The sequence below is a fragment of the Macrobrachium rosenbergii genome, chromosome 27, assembly GCF_040412425.1.
Source record: "Macrobrachium rosenbergii isolate ZJJX-2024 chromosome 27, ASM4041242v1, whole genome shotgun sequence".
NCBI classification, from domain to species: Eukaryota; Metazoa; Arthropoda; class Malacostraca; order Decapoda; family Palaemonidae; genus Macrobrachium; species Macrobrachium rosenbergii.
The window spans coordinates 23,822,009-23,844,508 of record NC_089767.1 but is presented as its reverse complement, the minus strand read 5'-3'; the positions used below and the strand labels follow the sequence as shown (position 1 = coordinate 23,844,508).

Here is a 22,500-nt window from a genome sequence, read left to right as displayed (position 1 = left end):
TCAAAGCAAAACTCAAAGTAAAACCCAAAGCATTACTCAAACAAAACTCAAAGCAAAACTCAAACAAGACCTAAAGCAAAACCCAAAGCAAAACTCAACTAAAACTCAAAGTAAAACTCAAAGCAAAACTCAAAGCAAAACTCAAACTAAAACCCAAAGCAATACTCAAACAAAACTCAAAGCAAAACTCAAACAAGACCTAAAGCAAAACCCAAAGCAAAACTCAACCAAAACTCAAAAGCAAAACTCAAAGTAAAACCCAAAGCAAAACTCAAAGCAAAACTCAAAGCAAAACCCAAAGCAAAACTCCTCTGTGTTGTAGAGGAAAATATTAAAACATTCAACACTAGAGGCTTATTAAAGGGGACACCTCGTCATCTCCATCTACCTGAGACGAAACCTCGCCACTGAGTATGAATGGACTGGTTTGTTTACATTTTCAAAGACTCCCTCATCTCACTCATTATCATTTCATTTAGGCCCTTTGTATTGTGATCAGAGCTGTATTAGTATTGCTGATTATAAAGGGAGACCAGACGCAGTGATTGGGTTCCTAAAATTGCCTATACGAACTGAATGATTTTAGAAGTACTTAATTCCTTTTACAGCACTTCCGGTATTTTCTAATATAATCGTATAACGTTCTTATGAGAGAGAGAGAGAGAGAGAGAGAGAGAGAGAGAGAGAGAGAGAGAGAGAGAGAGAGAGAGAGAGATGGGAGCTATAGAACAAGAATAAAGTGCGTAGATCCTACAGAAAATAGATCAGTGTTACCAATTCACGTTCAAATAAAAAAACGCTTAGTGTATTGTACTGTAAACTTTTTTCATTCTACTGGATAGAGGTAGTAAAAAAGAGTTGTCATTATTTGAACGCCAGAAGTGTGAAATACTTGCATATTTAAAATAAACGCCGTAAAAGAATTCCTATCAAATAGTAACTAACTTTAAAAATGTTATCTTTGTGATAAAAAAGTGATCTTACAATCAAGTACTGCCAAAAATAAAAATGAAAAATATAAAACTTTTCCTCACGCAAAAATCTCATACCAAAATCAACTTCAACCAGTATTTTCTGCGCAGCCATTCCCTTCTCTAACAGGAGAAAGGTTTTCAGCAAAGTGAAACCTTCCTAAAAAGAGAAAATTAAATAAACGAAACGATTCTTTACACGACGATTGTCACGCCTTCCTCTAATAACGGCCCGTCAGAAAGCTCTCGTCCACAGACATGACAATAAATGCTCAGGACTTTTGATGTCAAAGTCGCCATTGTTGGTTATATGTTTTCCAAGGCTGGGTATCGGAAACAATACATTTTTCTAGTTTATATTTTCATAACAAAATGGAAAGAATACCAACCGTCTTTATTGTAGCGTGCTTAGTTTGTTGCGACATCCTCTCTCTCTCTCTCTCTCTCTCTCTCTCTCTCTCTCTCTCTCTCTCTCTCTCTCTCTCTCTCTCTCTCCCGTTGGTCTTTCAACATGTGGGCATGGAGAAGGTACCTCCAGTGAAAGCGATATTGTTGTGGTTGTTATCAATATATATATATATATATATATATATATATATATATATATATATATATATATATATATATATAAGAAGGTGAGTGAAAACCAGGACTTTGAACAAGTACTTTCGTAGTTTACTCTACATTTTCAAGTTGAAATGTAGAATAAACTACGTAAGTACGTGTTCAAAGTCCCGTTGTAACCCACCTTCTTAAGTGGATTTTGTGATATTCTCAAGAACGCATTCCTTCGTACTGCATTGGACATATATATATATATATATATATATATATATATATATATATATATATATATATATATATATATATATATATATATATATATATATATATATATACTTTATTTATTGATAACAACTACAACATATATATATATATATAAGTATACATGTATAAATACATATATACAGTATATATATATATATATATATATATATATATATATATATATATATATATATATATATATATACATACATACATACGTACATACATCTCCAACCATACTTCGTCTTTATAAAGGAAGTGGCTCGGAAGGAGCAGCTATATACAAGTGTGGCTTTGAAAAAAGCGTCTCGCTTTTCCAGCGAACCAAATAAAAAAATTTTTTTTCTTTTTGCTCGCACTCTGTAACTGAGAGACAGAGAAAAAGGCACAGGTTTAAAAGAATCTGTTCAAAGAAAAGCAAAAGTAAGCGGCTTTTCTTAGTCTCAGTAATTCGGGGCGAGTTAATGTGGAAGGGAGATATAGGAAAACCGTATGACCCACGATATTGTCGCGAGAATGGTCTATAAATAGCCCGCAAGGATTTACCCAAAGCACAACGCCTTGATAACAATGGAAGTGTTGACTATAAACAGTATAGTAAGGTTGCAGAAGCACACCTTGCACGCTGCGAGGTGCGTTTGCTTGTTTGTAGGAGCCTACGCGCTTAGTAGATTTGGTAAATGTGCAAGCAAAATTTAGGTGACAATTTCCATAATGAAGCTGTAGTTACTACTGTACTCTATGTTGCGAACAGATATCGATACTACAATGAATGTAATACGGTCCCATTCATAAAACGGATAGAGTAAAAGATATTGTAAAATTCCAATAACAGTAAACGTTCCTAAATTCCAATAACAGTAAACGTTCCTAATTTCCAATAACAGTAAACGTTCCTAAAGTCCAATAACAATAAATGTTCCTAACTGACAAGCCAAGAGCAAATGGATAGATTAATATAAAAATATTGTCTTTGCATTTGCTCTGTTTGTTTTTCTCTAGAATTTGACTTTATCAGAGGAGTAATATTCGGATTTGCTCAGAGAAAGGTAATGAGAAAAATTTTATTTGCCTCTCAAATATCTAATGTCAGTGACGCGTTGCACCGCCCCCTCCCAGACTCTGCTCCTCCCCTCCCCCCCCCACAAAAAAAAAAAAAAAAAAAAAAAAAAACAGGAAACCCTACATGAGGTTTGATGACAGTACAAATCTTAGAGCAAAGTAGTGACCATCTCTAATTTGTATTATTAGTGTTTGACTATCGGAGTTATATAAGTATTAAATATGAGTACAGAAAATGTACACAGACACATATTAAGAACTATAAGTGAACTTGATCTATGCAAAAAGACAAAGACGAAATGGGACTTCACCTTCAGGCGATATGTGTTATGTAATATTTCTTCAGGAATTTCCAGAATTTTTCATAAGTTTCAGGAGCATCTGGTGTTACTTCCCACGCACGATAACAGTTCAAGAAAAATGTTCTTCCTACATAATGCAACCGGATATATTTTACCTGATGTTCTCATTCATATTATTTTTTCACTGGATATTTCTCATAAGCTTTATACTGAGTCGTGAAATGTCATGAATTCCCTTGTTGATACTGAGAAAATTGCGTTCCTCTTCTTATATATTTATCTTTATACCAGTTATTTAACAGTTTATATAATATATATATATATATATATATATATATATATATATATATATATATATATGAATATATATATATATATATATATATATATATATATATATATATATATATATATATATATATATGTGTGTGTGTGTGTATATAAATGGATGTATGTATGTGTATGTGTGTATGTTCCACATACACTCTGAAAAGCACTGAGCAATTTCAACCAAACTTCGTCTACATATGACTTACTACCTCGAAAAGAACACTGTGGGGGTAAGACATCACTATCCCCAAGGGGCACCAAAGTGGATGGGGGTGGAAGGTCTTTCTGGAAACGCGCTGGTTCTACCAGTGAAATGGGGCTGGTTATGCCCGTAGACTTAGTAACTTTACGAATTTATCATACCTAATTTCTGTATAAATATAACTTACTATCTGGAAAAGAATACTGTGGGGGTAAGACATCTATGGCACCAAAGGGGGTGGGGGTTGGGAAGGGGGTGAGAGAGAGAGAGAGAGAGAGAGAGAGAGAGAGAGAGAGAGAGAGAGAGAGAGAGAGAGAGAGAATATCGGTTATCATTCAGAGTTTTCCCGGCAGCGCCGAGTTGTCCGCTAGTAGTATATATATATATAAATATATATATATATATATATATATATATATATATATATATATATATATATATATATACATATACATATACATATATATATATATATACACACATACATACATACATATCTATACATGTATACATTCCCTTCATATTTCCGCATTTACTAACGCGTCAGGTGTGAATAGCTAATAAAAACAACCTGGATATAAATAAAGTTTATAAACAAACAGACATATATAATTTTTCACAGACTTTTTAAAAGTACTATTTAGTTGTCCAGAATTGGGAAACGTTCCCTCGTCATCTATTGGGATCCTTTTCACCTTTGTCCCTTCTTGTTTATGGGTCTCGTAATTGCCCTTTATTTGTTTTATTGCCCTCTATTGCGTATTGTAACGTTTAAGTTTCCCGTCTGCTCCGGTTATTTCTTTTTGTTTGTTTATTTTTTTCTTGTCTTTCTGTTTGTCATTGCAGTCCCCTTAATTTGCGTAACTGTGTTTTTCCCTCTTTGTTTGACAATGAGTGATCCATTTTCCATCTTTTTATTCTTTTTTCATGATTCGTCATAGTCTATTTGTTTTTAGGCTATACTTTCCGGTTATTCTTCATGCTTTGCATAATATTTGCTTTATTCAACATTAATTTTATCAATAAGTCTCGTGTGATGTTATGTTTATTTTTCTTCATGTTTATTTTGACGAAATATTCTCTTTCTCAAGATGATTGAAATCTCAACAAACTCCATCTTTCCTAAAAAAGTTATGACTCCTGAGAATAATTTTAATCATTATACGTTCTTAAGCTTTCGGACCGTTGTAAAACGGCCTTAAATTAAGACATTTCCTTTCTAGCTAAATGATATGGGAAACAATTCGGTGATAATTGTGAAGGCCCTTCAGGTCTTGCAATTTTACTCTAAACAACCTTGACAACAGGTACAAGTCATGCCTTGGTTTCACTGATTTTACAGATGCTTTTGGCTTAGTTAATGACGGTAGGCTGGCAATGGGCATTTTATAGAGAGCTTAATCTTTTTTCTCTTGCATATCCTATTATCTTCTGTAATTTCTTTCGTGTGAACATCATATTCTCTGGAGGCTTGAATTTCAATGGCCAATGGCCACCTGCAGGCCTGTTTCATATGAATGGGTTTCATCTCCTGAATATAATAATAATAATAATAATAATAATAATAATAATAATAATAATAATAATAATAATAATAATAATAATTACATTTGATCTTACTGTTTAGTTACTGACTCTTTCCTCATTACCTGGGAAACAAAGAAAGAAATGTTGTCCCTCACGATATGAAGCTTTCTAGGGCAAAAAAATATAACTAAGCCAAAAATACCCAACTCGCATAAGCCTAGGTCTCTAGGGTCTTATCACCAAGCACTCTCATCTAAGCACATTCAGAATCTTTTGCTTTTATGTATGATTTTACTGTTACACTATTCACTCTTAGCTCTTTGCCTAAAAAAACTAATAAAGAAATTATGCCTCTCATGCTATGGTGCTTTCGACGGAAAAGAAGTATAACTAAGCTTTACAGTACCCAGCTTGCTTAACCCCAGGACCTGAGCCTTATCCCAGAGTACTCTTATCTTATCTAAGAAACTTCAGAATCACTCAGTTGGGAAGACCACGAAAGATCTCTAGACCGGAAAAGAGGCAGAGAACGACCGTCGGAGGAAGGGTTAAAGGAAGGAATATTAGCATTTTTATGGAAGGTTTTATCTGTTCGGGACCAGCGGAAGAAAGAAGGTCCACTGGTCTGATTCGGCAACGTAAGCAACTTTTACTTATGTGCGTCTCTGTTCGATTACAAATGTTTTTTTTCTTCTTCTTCTTTTTGCCAGGATGGTGCGCAAATAAGATGTTGCCAAGTTTCTTTCCTATTATCTCCATACTCGGTAGTCATTTAATTTTTTTTTTACATAATCTTCATTAATCTTCTTTGACTAATGCCTTTCCATTCTTACCTCTCTGTTTTTTTTCTACTTATCATTGGTTTGTATTTTGTTATTTTTCGAACTTCATTTGATCGCCAGTGAATTTTTGTTTTCCTTTGGTTTAATTCCTGCAACAGCGCCTGCCGAGAACGTCATCTTTATTATTAATATTATTTCATATTTTCAATTATCATATTAAGTACATAAAATGCTAATGAAAAGGCACGAAGCTTTTTGTGTCCATAGATCACAGTACCTGCCAAGACCATAACAGTTATTTTAATAAATATTGCATAATTTCCATTATCGCGTTTCTTACATATAAATCTAAAAAAGGCATTAAGCCTTCTATATGCAATTATTCTCAAGTCTTCATTTTTATATTAGCAAATTCTATTCAGTTCCACAAATTTTTCGAAACCTCCTCCTGTCTTTAAATCCTCGTAAGTCAAAAAAATATACCTTCATAATCCTTCAGCCTCCTTTGTCATAGAGATATTTCACACCCTTTTGTTCCAGATATATCTGTGAATATTTTCTGTCATTTAGATGCTGAAGTTTCCATTGTCTTCGGGGTTATAAAACTCCCTTTTATTGTTACGAATACGAAAGGGAATTATTCTTTCACTTATTTTCTTTCGCCTTCCGTTCCAAAAAGCCGGAGCGAATTCTCTGTGAAGTTCTTGCCCTGCTGACGAAACAGCGAACGAATAGACCAAATACAGAGGAATTAAAGAGGATAGTCATGTGCTGGGCTCCAGGTTAATTCAGTTCCTTCGCTTATTCCCACTGTAGGATTAACACGTTAATTTTTGAGTACGTATAAGGAAGCTGAAGGGGGTTCGCCTATACAGTAGATATGTCGCATGGAATGGTTCTGATTTACATGTCGTGTTACATACGTACGTACATACATACTAATGTATATACAGATAATGATATATATATATATATATACAGATATATACACATGATATACATATATATATATATATTTGTGTGTGTGTATGTGTATGTGTAAGTGTGTGCGTGTGTACGTATGTAACACGCGTTACAAATCAGAGCCATTCCAATATACATGTCTAGAAGAGTTCCTTTAAAACACACCATTGTCTTACATCAAATCCTCCTTTAGAAGCAAGAGCATGATAGTCAGTATACTCGCTTTTGCCATAAAAGTAAAATTTGGTAAAAACTGAATAAGTAAAACATTAGAAATAAACACAATGTCAAGGATATAAAACTTTGTAAAATACGGGAAAATAACTATAAAGACAAGCAAACAACCGGAGACATGTCATTAAATAACTCTCGTCTTTCGCAGGCAGAGAGAAGTTTGAAAATCTCTTACTTATTCCAGTTCCATTCTCTCTCTCTCTCTCTCTCTCTCTCTCTCTCTCTCTCTCTCTCTCTCTCTCTCTCTCTCTCTCTCTCTCTCTCTCTCTCTCTCTCTCTCTCTCTTGTTTTCTGTGTCTTTCGCTTCCCCATAAGCAGAGAAAAAATCCCAAATGTGATGGACATCCACCCATTCGAATCATGCAGATGATGCTTCAATGCAAGCAGAGAAAAGAGTGAGGAAAGATTTCAAGGAATTTCTGCTGCTGAGAGCTCATCGCGGACGCCCGCCTACACCCCCACCCCATCCATCTCCCACAACCATCTCCACACTCCCCCTCCCATACCCGTTCCATTTGAATGGGAGGGCAGATATAGAAAAACAGAATGGCCATGACCTGAGTACAATGAGGTCCCATTCATTATTTTAGACATCTACGCCTTTAATTTCTATTGCTGGATTATTTATACTTTTCAGCGGGAATATTATTCCCCTAAATGCTTCATCAGATAGCCTACTTCAATACGCTGAATCCCTCTATATATAGTGAGATAAATCATACATCATAACCGTGATATTAACGATATCATATGCTACGTATTTTATCAATAATTAAGTTTCAGTTGCTAAGCGACAAGGGTATTGGATCGTCAAAAAATATAAAGAAATTATGATGTTCAGAAATAATGAACTAAACTAAAGAAACAATTACTACTGTGAAACAGCCTAAACAGTCTTTAAATGGCGCGTTTTTAGCTCTTGTGAATCCTCAGGTAATCTCAAAATAAGAAAGAGCAATAAAATGTTTCTACCATACTTTACTTTATATCAATAAAAACAAATGCGCCACACAATCAATCAATCAATCAATCTCTCTCTATATATATATATATATATATATATATATATATATATATATATATATATATATATATATATATATATATATATATATATATATATATATATATATATATATATATATATATATATATATATATATATATATATATATATATATATATATATATATATATATATATATATATATATATATGCGTGTATGTGTGCATTGTGTTTACCATATATATATAATATACCCCAGCGCCAAATCAAAGTCCTTCGTAAAGAAGGCATCGTGCTTACCCCATATAGAAAATGGGAAAAAAAGCACGTTAAAATGAAGAAGAAGAAATATATATATATATATATATATATATATATATATATATATATATATATGTACATAAAATATATATGTACATAAAATATATGTGTGTGTGTATTATACATACATACATACACATATATTTATGGATATATACATATATATATATATATATATATATATATATATATATATATATATATATATATATATATATATATATATATACAGTATATATTAAAATATAAAATATAAATATATATATACATATACATATACACATATGTATATATATACGTGTGTGCATGCGTGTGTGTACGTGTGTACCCGATCGCTCGCGCACCCGCATGTTCCCTTTAAGGAATGCCATAATATCACCCGACAATTTCGTTGTTGCATTTTAATGATGCTGCCAAACCTATTGTATCTCTTTACCGGAATTAATGACGAGGAAAATAGTTCATGGGTCTTTTTATACCCTTTCACCGTTCGATGAAGGAGAAGGTGACGTGATTCACTATCAGATATAACTCTTGGTTCCATTAATCACCACGATGATGGTGAAGAGAATTATGAGGGAATGAAATTGATTCAACGATTTTGCTGAGTATGGTGACGGCTTGAATCGCACAATGATAAATTCTTTCCTTTAATGGTAAGAAAATTTTTGTTTCTTTATCTCATCTTGGAAGACCCACAAATTATTCTTTTACGTAACTAACAATAGGTGCGTAAAGCAACTCAATGACGATGCCATTCGTATCTATGAATACATCCCAATGAAGTTTAAGGATATTTCGTATTAGTTTACAGATAAAAAAATTAATTCTGCAATTTACAAGAAAGAGGAAGTTTTGTCTTATATCTCTTGAGTCAATGAAATATATTTCATTACTGATTATTTCAACTGATGTTCATGACCAGCATACACTCCACTCCTATGAACTGCAACAAAATTTCGTAGATTTCAAAATCAAACTTCCATAGAAAAGTATTAACATAATGCTCCAAAAAAGTGAATTAATAAGTTAAGTAGACTTTAATTTAAAAATTTCCATTTATATGCGTTTATATAATATATTATGGCATAGCCCACCATTCAGGAACACTGGTTATATGGCCACCAATGACGTCAGAGCGACAAAGTACGGCTACCAAGAGCCCTCAGAAGCCAAAGGAACTGAACTGAACTGAATACAGAATTTAGGCCAAAGACCAAGCTCTGGGACCTACGAGGTCATTCAGCGCTGAAATTGAAATTGACAGTAAAAAGGTTTGAAAAGTGTTAAAGGAGGAAAACCTCGCACTCGCACTATGAATCAATTGCTAGAAGAGGGTGGACAGTAAGACGGAAGAAAGAGAATATGAAAGGAGGTACAGTACAAGGAACGAAAGAGGTTGCAGCTAGGGGTCAGAAGCCAAAGGTCACGAACCACAATAAAATTTAAGAGGGTGTAGGAGATGCTAAGTGCAGTCTTTAAATAAATTACCTATCTTTGTATTTGCAGTTACATGAGCCTTTTAATGGTATCTTTATTGCCATATTCTATCTTTCATTACATCTTCCACGAAATCGAAGCTGGTCTGAAGACTCCTCATCTGTGCAGAGAGCAGTGAAACAGATGACTGCAGGACGACAAGCACAGCCATTCAAGTAATAGCTGGTGTATTCCCCTCTTGTATCCTTTCCATCAACGGTTCCCTTAGTCTGTCCCCTTTTATACAGATGAGGGCACTCCTGCTTAATGGCCCTCCTTTGTTTTTCGGCTCTCTCTCTCTCTCTCTCTCTCTCTCTCTCTCTCTCTCTCTCTCTCTCTCTCTCTCTCTCTCTCTCTCTCAGAGACTCGATCACTCCGATCGCAAATTATGACAAAGCTACCAGGAAAATGCCTCGGCTGATATAGAAAGCTGAGGCAGAATGAATTCAGTGATGTTCATTTTGCCTTAGATTATTTTTTTTTTCTAAAGTCAAACCTATAACTGCCATTGAGGCTGAATGAATTCAGTAATGCTAATTTTACCTAAGTTTTTAGTTTCCTGAAAAGGAAACTATTGTGCCGGCTTTGTCTGTCCGTCCGCACTTTTTTCTGTCCGCACTTTTTCTGTCCGCCCTCGGATCTTAAAAACTACTGAGGCCAGAGGGCTGCAAATTGGTAAGTTGATCATCCACCCCACAATCATCAAACATACCAAATTACAGCCCTCTAGACTCAGTAGTTTTTATTCTATTTAAGGGTAAAGTTAGTCACAATCGTGCGTCTGGCAACAATATAGGACAGGCCACCACCGGGCCGTGGTTAAAGTTTCATGGGTCGCGGCTCATACAGCATTATACCGAGACCACTAAAAGATAGATCTATTTTCGGTAGCCTATTATTATACTATGTACAGAAAACTTGATTGTGCCGAAGAAACTTCGGCGCATTTTTTTTTTTTTTTTTGCATACCTACGAATGCCATAATATTCTATGCGTAATAATGAATAGCTTATTTCTCTCGACAGAAGGATCTCAAGGTACTGGTGAAAGTTTCCTGAGAGAATTTTCAAACATGGTATTAACTTCGCTTTTGTACAATAATTTTCTCCATATCAACATGATAATAATCGTTCTATGTACCAAACTAGTAAACATCTTTTGCTTTTATTTAGATCTGTACAGAGGCGAGAGAGAGAGAGAGAGAGAGAGAGAGAGAGAGAGAGAGAGAGAGAGAGAGAGAGAGAGAGAGAGAGACGAGTGAGCGTAAACCGAGGCACATAAGAAAATTCTAGATTTAGTTACTAAATCACTATGGTTTAGCCATAGACAGTGAAGGGCATATTTGCATTTTCAAAGTCTTTTTCAACCCTGCAATGTTATCAGAATGCCAGACTTTTCTACCAAGCTCCTTTGAGTGAGAATGTTACCGCTTTATATGAATTTTTCATCTTTTAAACTCTATACTAAAAGAAACTCTCGATAGTATTTTATTTATGCCTGGTTAAAATGCTATAACCTAAAAAATAATTTTATCTATAAAAATAATCATTTATGTAATTCGAAGCTATATTTTTTTCTTCCTCTTCAAGGTGACTGGTCTGTCATATCTAGCATTTCATTAGACTCCCTTTCTGTGTAATATATTAAACATTTTCAAACGCAAAAAACACCAGCTCATAGATTTTACGAAGCAACTGAATAAAAGTTATTAAAATTTTTCCATATGACTCATTTTCTCCTCATAACAACAATAATCTTCTCGCGAGAAAATTTAGGCATTCAATTTTGCTTCCTTGGATATGAGCTCAGTCCTTGGCCTTTTAAACGGAATTTTAGTTTCCATGGCCATTTTCAAGTACTAAGCCTACGTGCTTTTAATATATTGTAAAATTTATGAACTTACAAACAAGAAGCAGGAAATATTTACTGTGAAAGATTATTATTATTATTATCATTATTATTATTATTATTATTATTATTATTATTATTATTATTATTATTATTATTATTATTATTATTATTATTATTATTTCTTTCTTTTGCCTGATAAGAACGTTAAAGTTGCCCTGTATTGATAAGAACTGTTTCTTGTGTGCCTCTTCTTTCATTCTGCCATCTTCCATTACATTTACTCCCAGATATCTGCATAAACTAACTACTTTCATTCTTTCACTATTTGTATTATCATTCATTCCCCTACCTTCCCGGTTGCCATTTACTTTAATAACATTACTCCTTCTCATATTATATTCATTCAACTTTCCCAGTCTGGACACGCTGTCAAATCAAAAGTCTTTAAATAGTTTCTGCAGTTTTTCTTCTTTACTATCCCCTGGCAGTACCGTACCCACTAGCGGATCCAGGAAGGGGGGCACCTGGGCACGTGCTCCCCCCATGAAAAATAACGACTAATAATATTGAAGATTTAGATCATAATAACATAAATAAGTAATATAAAAATGGGAAAAATATAAAATGTATTATAGAAATAATAAAATTTTGAGAAAAAGATAATAATAATTATATATATATATATATATATATATATATATATATATATATATATATATATATATATATATATATATATATATATATATATATATATATAATATGAAAATTGGTGGCCCCATGAAATTTTCCTGGATCCGCTGATGACCGTACCATCTACAATTATCACACATTCCAAACTCCATTAACGAGACATTTTTTACCTTTAGCTATGTAACCGTACATCTATTGTCCTTTCCCTGGCTTTTTTTTTTTTTTTTTTTTTTTTTGCATCACTCCATCCACGATGCACGTTTATCTCACGACAAACTTTCCACCAAGCCAATAACTCTCATGTCTATATATTCGGACCGATGCATCACCATTATTACGAAAACTTTCCACTGCTCCCACGAAATTACCTTTTACATCACATACCCTCAACATCCACCGTGTTACATCTCTGTCCATTCCGTCATTTGCTCTTTTTAGGTATATGCTTGTCACATGCAACGTTCAATTTTTATTCTCAGAGTTTTCACATAAATATTTCATAGAACAATATTGGTCTATATATATTCCCCTTCTCGTCTAAACCCAAAATATGCTACTTCAATCATTCCTTTGATGTGCAGAGCCATCTCCATGAAATTCCACCCCAGTCCTTGAATGATGTACTAAATAACAGACGTTTCCTCTTTTTATTCTTTATATATTACTTTTTGCGTTATTTTTAAACAGTAAATCGATTAAAATTAGTTTTACAATATATATATATATATATATATATATATATATATATATATATATATATATATATATATATATATATATATATGTATGTATATATATACATATATATATATGTATATGTATATATATATATATATATATATATATATATATATATATAGAGAGAGAGAGAGAGAGAGAGAGAGAGAGAGAGAGAGAGAGAGAGAGAGAGAGATTTTTTATTACTACCTTACTTATAATGAAATCGTGTCGCCTGCTTCCCCGAGGTTTATATAAACACAATGAAAATATAAACCAACTGAACCTTAAGGTTTTATTTTACCAAGAAATTTTCTATCAAGAAACTAAATCATGAATGTCATCATACATTTTTATCTTAACATCATCGACAAAAACGAATTAATGACGTGTATGAAAAAATGATTTGTTGCTGTAAACGAAGCATTTTGACTAAATGTTTACGCTCAGAGTGCATAAAAGATTCTGTAAAAAAAAAAAAATTCATTACCGTTTTGATATGGGAAAAATCTTCTTTTAAACACAGCTTTTTATCAAACTGTCGCGTTTGCAAAATTACAAACATTTATGACGCCTTTCCCGTTTCTTTCGCAATGCAACTGGCACGGATCAAAAGAAAAAAAAATGTTTTTTATTCTTTCTTTCTTTCTCCAGCTTTTTCCTTTGACTTTCGCCACTTCTTTCCTTTTCCTTTATTTGTTTTAACCATTTTTTAAGCCGCATTTTTCACCTGCGTGACTCTAACCAGAAATTACGTCTGAACAAATTCGTAACTCAATTTGGAAACAGGGCGGAGAGCGAGAGAGTCAAGGTGCCAATAAGTAGCACCTGACGAAGAACAGGTGGAGAGGGAGTGCATTCTCTCTCTCTCTCTCTCTCTCTCTCTCTCTCTCTCTCTCTCTCTCTCTCTCTCTCTCTCTCTCTCAACAATGCTGCTTTACTTGAAGGATTTTGAGTTCATTCAGAGACAGGCGCCAGGTGGATAGGATTCAATGCATTCTCTCGAGTTGTCTCCAACTTACACTAGTCTTCAATGCAATTAACTTTCGTGTAGTTTATGAAACAGAAAAGAATTATAAATTCTGTACTTGTATGCCTTGAAAATGGACGACATTTAACAATTTATGCTAAAAGGGGTTTAACTCCCTTTTGCTGTGGTTCTTTTTCTTTGGGGGGGGGGGAATGTCATCAAAAAGTCGACCTGATTTTTTTCATCGAACGAACCTGAACAGGGAAATCATTACAATAATTACATCATAACGTACTTAAATGTCGCCATTGCAATCTTTATGCACATGGAAGGTCAATATTTGCTAGAAATTTTATTACCTTGTGCATTGTTTTCCATTTTTCGTTTCAAGTATAGCCCATACAACTTTGGTTACGAAGCGATACAAAATAGACAAGTCGATTAGTAATTTCAGTAGATGCTTCATCCTTTCTGCCGTAAGCTTCAAATCATCCTCTCCCCCCCCCGCCCCCAACCTCCCACCCTTAATTTAATTCGATTGCTTCGTTAAAAGCGTGAGAGTAACGTTTTATTTGGACATAAAGCACCTCTTTTATGCTTTGGCATTTTACCCTTCCTTTCGTTATCCTTCCTTCATTTTTCATCTTTCACCAGAAATTTTCTGGCAACCTTGATGGTAAGGGACAGTGATTCTCTCTCTCTCTCTCTCTCTCTCTCTCTCTCTCTCTCTCTCTCTCTCTCTCTCTCTCTCTCTCTCTCTCTCCAGGGTTCAATTAGGTCCACCAAAATTACCTGCCTCATTTGCATTCCCTAGGAAATATTTATGCTTGCACGGGCATATAAATGCTTGTTGTCTTACATTCTTGAACGGTTTGTAAACATACAAAAGCACTAAATGCAATCTTGTTTTTGTTGTCATGCCTCCCAGAACGGTTTATACATATACAAAAGCCCCAAATGCATTCCGTTAAACCGAAATTAACAGTATCATAATGACTCATGCTCGCCAAGTAAAATATTCAACCCTCATCCTATCTGGTCATATTTCCTTTTCCCAGAAGACAACCTGAGGTTGAGAAGAAGAGAAGAACAGCAATAAAAGAAAGTTATCTGTCCTCAGAGCCATGAGAAGAGAAAGAAAGGGACAAATGGGAGGGGCCCGCAAGAAGGCCTTGCAAGTTGATGGGCCGGAAGCGCACAAAGGAAGAGAATATATATGCGAGTCTGAGCAACAAGAAGGAGCAGTGGATGTTGATGCGAGCCCCAAATGCGATATGAGGGGAAATGGAGTGGGAGAAGAAGAAGAAGAAGAAGAAGAAGAAGAAGAAGAAGAAGAAGAAGAAGAAGAAGAAGAAGAAGAAGAAGAAGAAGAAACAAATATATATAAAAAGGATACGAAGGGAAATAGTCTGGTTAGAGAAGAAGAAGAAGAAGAAATCGGAGATATATTCACAGAGGATGCGAGGGGAAATAGTCTGATTAGAGAAAAGAAGAAGAAGAGGAGGAGGAGGAGGAGGAGGAGGAGGAGGAGGAGGAGGAGGAGGAGGAGGAGGAGGAGGAGGAGGAGAAGCAACAGATATATTCACAGAGGATACGAGGGGAGATAGTCTGGTTAGAAAAAGAAGAAGAAGAAGAAGAAGAAGAAGAAGAAGAAGAAGAAGAAGAAGAAGAAGAAGGAGGAGGAGGAGGAGGAGGAGGAGGAGGAGGAGGAGGAGGAGGAGGAGGAGGAGAAGAAGAAGAAGAAGAAGAAGAAGAAGAAGAAGAAGAAGGAGGAGGAGGAGGAGGAGGAGGAGGAGGAGGAGGAGGAGGAGGAGGAGGAGGAGGAGGAGGAGGAGGAGGAGGAGGAGGAGGAGGAGGGGGAAAGAAAAAGCAACAGATATATACACAGAGGATACGAGGGGAAACAGTCTGGGTAGAAGAAGAAGAAGAAAGAAGAAGAAGAAGCAACAGATATATTGACAGAGGAATTAGCGCAAAACTGACAGGAGAAAGTATTGGATTAGGAAGTGCAATGGCATCCTGAGAGAAAGGCGGCATAATTCCGAAGGATATTACGAAGGATATAAAGGAAAAATAACGCAAGAGTGTTGAGACCGAAGTAATGACGTTGTCCGTTGCCAATATTCCGTCCTTTCTACTGGGACAGGAATTATAACGTGGCCAACTATTGCTTTAACTTTTTTTTTTTAGTTTTTTTGTAAATATTTTTGGATGGATGAAGCAAGCAAAAATTTATTCTTTTTTTTTTGCTGCTGGTTTCCGGAGATGATCAAAGATGGAAGCCACAAGCGCAAAATGTATTTTTATTTCATTTTATACAGCGCTTCTTTTTTCTTTTCATACACTTTCTTTTTTTTATTTTCGACTTACAGGACCGTAATTCGTAACAAGTGCGAAATAATGTTCTTAATAGACTACTTCCGATATATTGATGACTCATACAGCTACAGCAGTCATAGTCATTCCTTATTCACCTAGTCTAATCAGTTGGAACACGACTGGAATTATGGTTGAAAATGTCCTAATAGCAGTGTCATTATCAAACCTTTCAAAGCTCAAACAGTTTCCTATTTCTACTTGTCTACTTTAGGTCCAATTTTGCTTCATACAATATTTGAGAGACACACCAAGATTCTTCCTAAAAAATGTCTTTATCCCTTGATCATTTAAGGCTATACGTTCCTCTTATCTGTGACGGTAGCTTGTCGTCTTTTAATCACACACACAGACACACACAAACACACACACACATATATATATATATATATATATATATATATATATATATATATATATATATATATATATATATATATATTCTTCTTCGTTTTAACGTGCTTTTTTTCCCATTTTTATATGGGGTAAGCACGATGCCTTCTTTTTTTGAAGGACTTTGATTTGGCGGTGGCGTAGGCCGTAGCCTCGATCGGCTGCCCTGCCTGACATCGCTTAGATCCCGGGTAACAAATGTGTAAATGTATTGTACCAAATCCCCATTCTCCCAGCAGCGAAGAGAACTGGGCGGGTAGGTCAACAGTTCGAGACGTGTGAGGTGTCTGTTATGTTTTTAGAAGATGTTGGAGTGGCTTTGTTTGTGTGTATTAGTCTGTAACACTCATTTGCTTTCAGCAAACCTATCCGTTGATTACATATGTAATCCCGGGGTGTCTACATGGATTGCAAAGTGTCCGCTTCTCTGACTGGTCGGATGCGGGGATTGAACCCTCGCCACAGACCTCTATGAAGTCTGAGGTTGCTGCTTTACCAACCGAGCCATCGAGGCTTTCATATATATATATATATATATATATATATATATATATATATATATATATATATATATATATATATATATGTGTGTGTGTGTGTGTGTGTGTGTGTGTGTGTGTGTGTGTGTGTGTGTGTGTGTGTATGTATGTATATATATGAAGCAAAATTGGACCTGAAGTGGACAAGCAGAAATAGGAAACTGTTTGAGCTTTGAAACATTTGATAATGACAACGCTATTAGGACATTTTCAACCATAATATACGAGTATATACATATGTATATATATACATATGTATGTATGTATATATATCTAATATATGCAGATATGCATAAATATATGAATATATAGATACCGTGTACATTATATATATATATATATATATATATATATATATATATATATATATATATATATATATACAGTGTATATATAAATATACATGAGTATCTATTGAAAACATGCCTTCGAATTTATACATATGCTCAAGTAACGGACACATATAAACACGTACAGACGTATCCCGCGTGAATGTATTATGAAATGAGCAGGTAGGTTATCAGGCTATCAAGCGCTGACCTTGTGACCTATGACATTACCTGAAACTCGTCACAAAAAAAAGAGGAAACAAAGAGATAGATCTTACAAGGTATGTCTGAGAAAACCGGAGTAATATTTGAGTTTCTTTATCCGAAAGCAATTGAGAATGAATTCCTGGAATGTTAGTCATCGTCTGATCAATGAAGAATTGCGTTGGTGATCGACTGGAATGAGGTTAATTAGCTGTGTCCAGAAGGTAAAATTTAGTTTCTTGCAATGGTAAATGAATTATATTCTCAAACAGACTTCACGTCAGAAAATGAGTCATATTGTCTAGAAAATGTAAGAAAAATTTAATCATATTGTCTAGAAAATGTATGAAAAAAAATTAATCTCATTGTCTAGAAAATGTATGAAAAAAATTTAATCATACTGTTTAGAAAATGTATGAAAAAAAATTTAATCATACTGTTTAGAAAATGTATGGAAAAATTTAATCATATTGTCTAGAAAATGTATGAAAAAAATTTAATTATATTGTCTGGAAAATGTCTGAAAAAATTTTAATACAGTTTTGGTCTTGAGGCTGTGAAACTTTCTTTTTTCATTATTCAAAATCATTTTTATTTGCGATTACATTTATGAATGATTCTTTTCATTCACTCTCAGACATATGACCGATCTTAACACGTTAGTATCTATTACTAGCATAATCATAAAGGATTAGTGAAACTGTTGATAACATAACTTCAGTAACTTCAGTATTATTAGAACATAAAAAATTAAAAGTCTTTTTAAAGCATTTAAACTATTAAAAACTTTCTTGCTTTGAAAAACATGACATATCGCGACGCCTTCACCATCCTGCCTATAACAGGTGCTTTTGCCTTTTAACTAATGCTAATGATTATTTAATTTCACTGTTTTACATATCTTTATGAAGCAACATGCATTTTCCAATGTGCCTGACTGATTATCTTACGCTTGGCCCCAATACTGACGAGAACGATTAAGAACAGAAAATAAAGACTGAATGAGTGATATGTTTTCCGTACGGGTATTACAAATATTGCAAATGCATTATGGAGCTTACATGTGAATGAATAAAAATCTAAATACAGACTCACCTACTGTGAGTATAATTTAAATATATACTCACCTACTGTGCTTAAGGCGGACTGGTTAATCACTCCACTTACCTGGGAAGAGAAAAAAAATTTTAATAGCGAGAATTATTAAAAAAAAAAATTCTTAGTAGCGAGAATCATTTTTTAAAAATCATTTATAATAGCAAGAATTATTTTTAAAAACATTTTTAATGGCGAGAATTATTTTTAAAAAATTTTAACTGCGAAAATTATTTTAAAAACATTTCTAATAGCGAGAATTATTTAAAAAAAAAAAACACTTTTAACAGCGAGAATTATTTTGAAAAAAATCTTAGTAGCGGGTATTATTTAAAAAAAAATATTGTTAACATCGAGAATTTTTTTTTTATTTAATTGGGAGAATCACTTTTTAAAAACATTTTTAATGGCGAGAATTATTTTTAAGTATACTGCAGCAAACAGCACAACTGCAAAATTATACGTATAACATTTATATACATAATACAAAACATGACACCTCGTTTATCTAAATGTTACAACGACGAATGCACACTCTGGTCATACATTTGTTGAAGTACGAATAACTTTCATAAGAAAAACAGAGTAATTCTCGTTTTTATAGCCACTTTTTTACCAAAACAGCCTTCTTAAAGCCTCATCAGTAGTATTTCTACGTACCTCGTAATGCCACTACTGTTTACGTTCTTGCCTTTCTTAATGCTCAAAACGTTTTCTCATTATTTTCCTGCACCTTCTTCAGCGGAGCGTCTCTTTGTTTCCACTGACTTCGTTCTTTAAGAATATCAAAGTCTTTGCATCGTATTTACTCCTACATACATTGCACTGAATGTACTCTTCGCAAATTATTCTCAAGTACCGTTTTTTTTTTTTTCATTCGACAACTCTCCGTTTAGCTTTCCAATTACAGTCGGCAGGACTATGGCTATAAAACTATAGGCGTAGTTTTCTTACGCTCTAGAGAATCGGCTCGTCCATCGCGAAGTGGTTCAAATATTTCCTTTTCCTACTGGTTTGAACCGTTTCCATCCGTATAAATAAGTCTTACATACTTCATTCAACAAAGATAGTCCCCGTAGTGGGGTTTAGTGCCGTCAGTGCACCTCATGAGGTGCACTGTAGGCATTACTTATGGTTCTTTGCAGCGTCCCTTCGACCCCTCACTGCAACACCTTTCGCTCCTTTTACCGTACCTCCTTCTATATCCTCTTTCTTCCATCATCTTACTTCCCACCCTCTCCTAACAACTGATTTAAAGTACAACTGCGTTGAGGTTTTCCACCTGTTACACCTTTCAAACCTTTTACTGTCAATTTCACTTTCAGCGCTGAATGCCCCCATACGTCCCAGTGCTTGACCTTTGGCCTAAATCCTATATCCAATTCAATTCAACAACGCGGTCACACTATCACAACCCTTGTACAACTTTTGTAGAAAATCCAGGCACCTGCCGAAGCTTATCATTCTTTAGAATTTTATTGCCCTCCCCAAAATCCCCAGCAATCACTTCCAAGCCATTAATCAGATTTACAGCGATGCTGTCGCCTCTACGGTTATGCCTTTTAAATATTTATGTACAAGTTCTTCGAGATTAGGATTCTTCTGACAAAAGTTTGATAGTTTCGTGTTTCGCTCGCAAGTCTATTATTTCTGTATGTGCTTCTTTTATTTGTGAAATAAGCGCGACTCTCGATATGCTTATATTTCTTTAATAGTTAGTCTGTGTATATTGACATAAAGAGATTATAAACAAGTAACATTTTATTTATATATATATATATATATATATATATATATATATATATATATATATATATGTATGTATGTATGTACGTATATACATATATATATATATATATATATATATATATATATATATATATATATATATATGTATGTATGTATGTATGTATATTTATATATATATATATATATATATATATATATATATATATATATATATATATATATATATATATATATATACATACATACATATATACGTGTGTGTGTAAAGACAAAGCGTTGGGATGATCAAATTACTGGAATATTGTAGGTAAAACCAGAATTGTCTGGAGTACAGTTGCACGTCAGAAAAGATAATTCTGTTGCGGTGTACAAACGGATTAGCAAACCAATCAAGGACAAAGCGAGTGGAGGAGAAGAGTAAAGGATTAGAACTCTGAAGATAAACCTATGCAAATATTTTACAGATGAAAATGCGTTACTTTTTAATGAAGCAAATACCATAAGAATAAAAGAAGCTAAAGGAATAGCGTTGTTTGAAAAGAATGCTGCCTTTCGCCGATTCGAGCGTAATGAGGAATTACTACATATAGCCTAGGAGATGGAACTACGGCAGAACTGAATGATGCAAGAGGAAGAGTTTCGCAAGAAGATTGAGTAATGTGAAAATAACCGTTGATGTTTCAAGGGTGGCAATGGAAAGTCTCACGGAGTCAATGGGGATTCCAAGTAACTTGCAATGCAATGTTGAGTATCAATAAGTAGCTGACCTGGTCATGTAAGGTATGTCTGGATGAGAAAAAATTCCACTGGAAATGGGGAGAGAAATCGTTGTTCCGTTGCGTACGGATAAAGGTCATATGGATGACTAAAAATTACATGGCCAAAGCATTACTACATTATAAAGCAGACAACAAAATGCTTAATAGCAGAACAGTGTAGGCTGAAGCTCTGGACATGCGACTGCTACGTGACAACGTGGATTCAGGATGTATGGTGTAGAAAGTAATTTTTGAAAGTTTAAGTTTTTTTTCATGACGAAAGCGAAGCATTTGCAAGAAAGAAAGCAAATGATAGACAAAGAGAAGGAGAGAGAGACAGACGCATGCGCTTCGTTTGGAGAGAATACCTTATGAATATCTGATGAACGCCTTTACCTCGGTGGAACAATGATTGCCTAGTCGAGGCTCTCCCTCTTTTATTATTTCTTTTGATCATGATATAATGGCAAACAATTTCCTCGGAGTACTGATCATTCATACCTGTGTTCGACACGTATTGTTAAATAGCACATGCTTTTTTTGTACCTTCGCTGGTGAGTAAAATATTCATACTTCTTCTCATCTATTCACGCCAAAAAATTGGTTTTCGTAATTTTCCGGAAATTACGCCCATATCCCCCAAATAGGGGGGATATGGGCCTATTTAAAACTGAACTTTTCACTCTTAATCGCATTCATTGACTTCTATATTGCTCATGTTTTTTTTTTTTTTTTTTTCAGGTATATAAAGGTTAACCAGAAACTGCAGTAGGCTTCTCCATATTAAACAGTGATCGATAGCTGAGTGAATTTAGACAG

The 22,500-nt window shown here is 34.2% G+C and overlaps 2 protein-coding genes across 7 annotated transcripts in view; one reads left to right on the top strand and one right to left on the bottom strand.

Annotated features, from left to right (window-relative positions):
- Positions 1 to 22,500, bottom strand: part of LOC136853499 (probable G-protein coupled receptor B0563.6) — a 658,658-nt gene that overhangs the window by 496,578 nt on the left and 139,580 nt on the right. The gene's annotated exons all lie outside the window — the stretch shown is intronic.
- LOC136853304 (uncharacterized) overlaps positions 15,363 to 22,500 on the top strand; it is an 80,837-nt gene continuing 73,699 nt past the window's right edge. The window contains exon 1 of the mRNA XM_067128666.1: positions 15,363 to 15,650. Within this exon, the coding sequence (XP_066984767.1) occupies positions 15,363 to 15,650 (288 nt within the window). The remainder of the gene's footprint in view (positions 15,651 to 22,500) is intronic.